General features: G+C 39.0%; 1 protein-coding gene across 1 annotated transcript; it reads left to right on the forward strand.

Annotated features, from left to right (window-relative positions):
- The first annotated feature begins 15 nt into the window (after positions 1-15).
- On the forward strand, positions 16-4,547 carry bub1bb (BUB1 mitotic checkpoint serine/threonine kinase Bb). The gene is made up of 9 exons (XM_042501022.2): positions 16-158; positions 1,412-1,573; positions 1,691-1,750; positions 1,845-1,989; positions 2,089-2,285; positions 2,372-2,535; positions 2,655-2,848; positions 2,936-3,036; positions 3,370-4,547. The coding sequence occupies exons 2-9, from the start codon at positions 1,431-1,433 to the stop codon at positions 3,647-3,649; spliced, it is 1,284 nt and encodes a 427-aa protein (XP_042356956.2). The 5' UTR covers positions 16-158; positions 1,412-1,430; the 3' UTR covers positions 3,650-4,547.
- The last annotated feature ends 437 nt before the right edge of the window (positions 4,548-4,984 follow it).

Here is a 4,984-nt window from a genome sequence, read left to right on the forward strand (position 1 = left end):
ACTTGCGTCTTCCTGTTTGACGTTCCTCCAATCAGCTTTCTCCAAATCCTCTCGCGGTCCTTGTTCAAAACACTTAACCGACCGCTGAGCACCGCTCCTGTTACAACAACGGTATAGCTGTATTAATCTGGAAAAGACACGAAGAAGGCCTGTAAGCGGTATGGAAGCGCACAGTTTTGTAGCTTGTCGGTTTTGTTTTTGTCAGCGTTTTTTGAATTCCGCTAATATTGCGAAAAACGACAAAAATAATGACCGAGCTAAAGCTAGTGCTAGCTAGCTAGCATGTTCGTCCCGTCCCCACGCTGTGCGTTTACGTTGGTGAAGGGACCTCACTTGTGTAGCAAGGACACTGGAAACATGACAGCTGTCCCCCAGTCTTGGATCCAAGATGATAGCTACAATAAATAATCTTTTATTTTTGTATTAAATGTTGTTTTGCGATAGGTGATTATATTATTAACGTTACTTGCGTTTGTACTTGTTAACCTACAGCTATTCACTGACTGCTAATGCTGTGTGCCAGATTATATTCGTAACGTTTTATGATAACGTGAGATCATAGTACTTGGTCCCCAGTGGTGGAAAGGTATTCAGATCATTTTTTTTAGTAAAAGTAGAAATACAACAGAAATACAGTTTTGTGTAAAAGTATTTGGCCACTTTAAACTTTATTTTGCAAGGTTACAACAGTCATAGATATTTATTTCCCAGTAGTCTTGTTACAAAAATATAACCACAGCATACAGGAAATCTGTATTCAGCATTAAAAACACAAATATTTCAGAATAAAACGATTTCAATAGGTTGAAGTTGCAGGTTTTAGTGTGACCTCCTTTTCCACTCAAGCATGTCTTGAACTCCTTGGGCAGACAGTTTGAGATTTACAATACTAAACTTCTGGTTTATTCACATCAGGTTGCATTCAGGACATGTCCAAAGCTTAATATTGATTGTTTTAACTATCTTTTGCTGTGGTTATACGCTTATATGATTCACACTAAATATTCACTTTGAGTCCAAAGACTCCCGTTTGTTCTGACTTTTTTGGTGTATGGGGTTTGTCTGAATTCTTTGTTTATATCTTAATAAAGAGACTGAGTAATGTATAGATACATATCCACAAACAACAACTCTATGTTGGCCTAAGACTTTTGCACAGTACTGTACTCTGTTAGGGTAAAAGTCCTGCATTGAAAATCTTGCTTAAGTAAACTTACAAAAATATTAGCATGACAGTGTTCTCAAAGGACATACTATAAAAGCACTGTAGAATGGCCCATTTCATAATAATATGAAATTATATTCCATGAAAGGATCATCAGACATATGCAAGAAATGATTTTAGACATAAATAAGACTACTTTAAATAAATGATATGTTTGTATGTGTGTGTGTGTGTGTGTGTGTGTAGGTCTGTTTTAATTTCTACAATGGCAGAAGGAGGAGATGTCGAGTGGGAGCTAAGCAAAGAAAACATCCAGCCACTGCGACGAGGCAGAGCTATATCAGCTTTACATCAGGCGCTCAGTCAACAACAGGATGGTCTCAGTTCTGCCATCAACCAGCAGCGACAGTATGGATGATCTCTAAAACGCTACACCCACATTGGGTGGCTAAAATTTCTGTAAAACACTTTTTCCTGTCAGTTTTCACATGATGATGGAAGTTTTGTGGCTTTTTGTTTCTCCAGGGCCTTTGAGTCTGAACTGCGGATGTATGACGGAGATGATCCACTTGATGTTTGGGATCGGTAAGTCAGATATTTATACAGTCTGTTGAATTCAAATGTACTGCTTTTAAATCTGAGAGGTTTCATTTTTAATCCACCCATGGTTCTTTTTTAGGTATATTAAGTGGACAGAGCAAACCTTCCCTCAGGGAGGAAAGGAGAGCAACCTCGCCACATTGTTGGAACGAGTCGTGACCAGATTCACAGAGGAAAAGATATATCACGACGACCCTCGCTATGTTGACCTCTGGATCAAATTTGTACGTTAAACATTTTAACCTTTGACTGTTTTTGCTACTTTCATAACCTAATGCAGCAATAATAACTTTTTTCCATATGTGTATTTTGTGTACCATTAGGCAGAAAACTGCCCAGAGCCCTTGGACATTTACAGATACATGCAAGCACAGGGGATCGGAGTGACACAGGCATCCCTCTACATCGCTTGGTCCGAAGAATATGAAAATCAAGGCAACTGTCGCAAAGCAGATCTGGTCTACCAGGAAGGATTCAAGAAGTGTGCAGAGCCGCATGAGAAGCTCCTGCAGTTTCACAAGTACACACTCCTCAGTAAAATTTAAGATATAGTTTGACATTGCAAATTATTGGCATAATTTTAATTTTATGTTATTCTATTCGTAGGGCTTTGCAGGCACGTGTGTCCCGACAGGTGATGATGAATGTGGATGAGGACGACAGTGACGATGAGCCCAAACAGCCGGAGAGATTTTCTCTAGCCGACCTCAAACATAGAGGAAAGAAAAAGGCCATCGCCCCTGTAAACAGAGTTGGGTCTGCAATCAGAAGTAAGCATGCGAATATACAACTAAAATCTGTTGTGAAATTTTAGGTTGGTGTTAATAGTGCTCTAGCACCTAGAAATATCAGCACTATCATTCAAATTTTTGATTGGTTTTGTGAACAGGTATTTCTGGAGGCCTGCAGTCACACGGCACCCCGGTCCTCGGCAGTGTTTCAAACAGTCGGCTGATGATCTTTGATGAGAGCAAGTCTCAAAGTGCGGGACCCTCAGAGCCTAAAATGGAGTCTTGGGTGGCCCCTCCGACTTCCAGGGCAAAAGAGAACGAGCAGAAGGCTGAAAAATGGTGTGATGTCAAGGTATGAGACAAGCAGGCGTTGTGTTAATTGATTTTAAAGGTGTGGAGTGTAACCCACTGATGTCAATTTAATGTGTATTTAACACAGATGCCCCAGAAGACCAAATTTGGGCACACTGTTATGGCCCCACCGCCTCCCAAACCCACCTTCCAACCATTTGTTGAGGAGTCGGATCAGCCTCCAACAATGTGGGTGACAAAAATCTAACTTTTGTCTGCAGTGCTTTGATTTGAAATAAATGAATCAACAACTTTGATAATTAAGTCAAGCACGTCTTATTACAATGTCTCAATTGTGATGGTGTGCTGCTTTTCATATCATGTAATGTAAATAATTTTTATAGACAGATGTTAAAAAATACAATGTGTACCACATTATGGGTTGCCTTTTTCAATAGACTATACAAATAACTGAAAGAGTAATAAATATGTACGTTTAAGTCTGTGATCTTAGTTTGAGCTTGTTGTAATGTTAGTAAAATTTTGTTCATTTGCTTTTGCTTCTCCCCTCTACCCGCTCAGGACTCCTTGTAAAATCAACCCGTCCGTGAACACAGTTTTATCAGCACGTAAGCCCTGCAGAGAGGAAACTCCTCTAAAGAGACTACAGGAACACCAACAGCAACAGAGGGAAGCAGAATCAGGAAAACTACAAGAGCAGCATATGTACTGTAAGGAGCTGCTGCACAGCGGCGCCACTGAATTCTGCTTTGAAGAGCTGCGCGCTGAACGTTACTTCAAAAAGATGACACAGGAGGTCAAAGGTCAAAAGGATCAAGCAAGTGCCAGTGCTTCAGACTGATGCATCGAAGGACAATTTGATTGCTCTTAATTTCCTGAATTTTTACCATCATTTATACTGCAAGTATCATGTAGTTGCTGCTGTTTATTTGTTTTCCTGCTGTAAATATTTTGCTCATAGAGAGCTTGTTACTTAGAAAGGTAAAAAGAAAAAAGGGTTTAAGATGTTTAGAGACATTTTGAGCTGAAGGTACAGTATTGTAGTTGTGTCGGATTCATTCTTATATTTGATAGACCAAATAATGGGGGAAGTACTGTACACTGTAAAATAATCCAGTACGAAATAACAACCTGACAGTAACGTGGAACATTTGTACAACTTCAACAAAAGAAATGACAGGTTTCAGAATAGTGTTGAAAGGCCTACTGGATTGTATTATATTAAGTGTCCACTCATTATACTTTGTAAATACTAAACACATTTGTTCACCACAGTTCAAGTCTCTGCTACAGATATACTACTCACACTTACTGCTAATTTCTAGCCTACTTTATTTCTCTATTTTTTATCACTTATTTCCTCAGAATGGTGTTTTTTCTTGTGTGCTTACTCTTTAAATGTCAAAATTATGTGAAAATAATTTTGTCATATTTGTTGAAACAGTCATTGTATTCTGAAAGAAGCCCATGAGACATATTCTGAGAAAAAAAAATCCCTCCTTTTCCTTCTGCTTCTGATGGATTTTTTTTTTTAAATTAAAAGTTACCAACTGTATAGCTTTAAGTTGATCCGTCTAGTTTGGTATTTTGTGTTTCAGAACAATTCAAATACAGTCTAAAATGGTCTTCAGTGAGGTGATTCTGAACTGTTGTTTTTTTTTTGTCTCAGTCTGATTGAAATGTCTTTTACAGCCATGTGTCATTGGTGTTCAGTGAACTCATTAAAAATGTTTTGCTGATGACTAGAGAAACTGGTTGGTTGGTTGGATGGAGAGGGGCAGGGGGGTTGTAATAATGCACTGTCAGCGGGGGCCTGCGAGAGAAAGCATGGATTTTATATCTGGTAATGGTATTTGGTTTACTAATGGCCCACAAGAACAATTTAGTGCTGACGGTTATCTGTAACACTGGTGGGCTTCAGTAGAAACAGAAACAATCTGCGGTCAAATAAACATACATGTCATAATTATTTGTCAGTTATTCTGCAAGTTAATTTTTTCATCTTCACTTGTGCTTTTTAGGCACTCCCAACACTGGGCAGAAGCAAATCATGCATTCAGCAGGCCAAATGTTAATTATTGTCCAGGGAAGTTACCCAGAAGTCCGCTGAGTAAAGTGGTGGGAGTAAACCTAATCTACTGTGATGATGGGATGCACTTCACACACAGAAAGCTCA

The sequence above is a fragment of the Plectropomus leopardus genome, chromosome 14 (genome assembly GCF_026936395.1).
Source record: "Plectropomus leopardus strain MGB_pleo_1.0 chromosome 14, ASM2693639v1, whole genome shotgun sequence".
Classification (NCBI taxonomy): Eukaryota; Metazoa; Chordata; class Actinopteri; order Perciformes; family Serranidae; genus Plectropomus; species Plectropomus leopardus.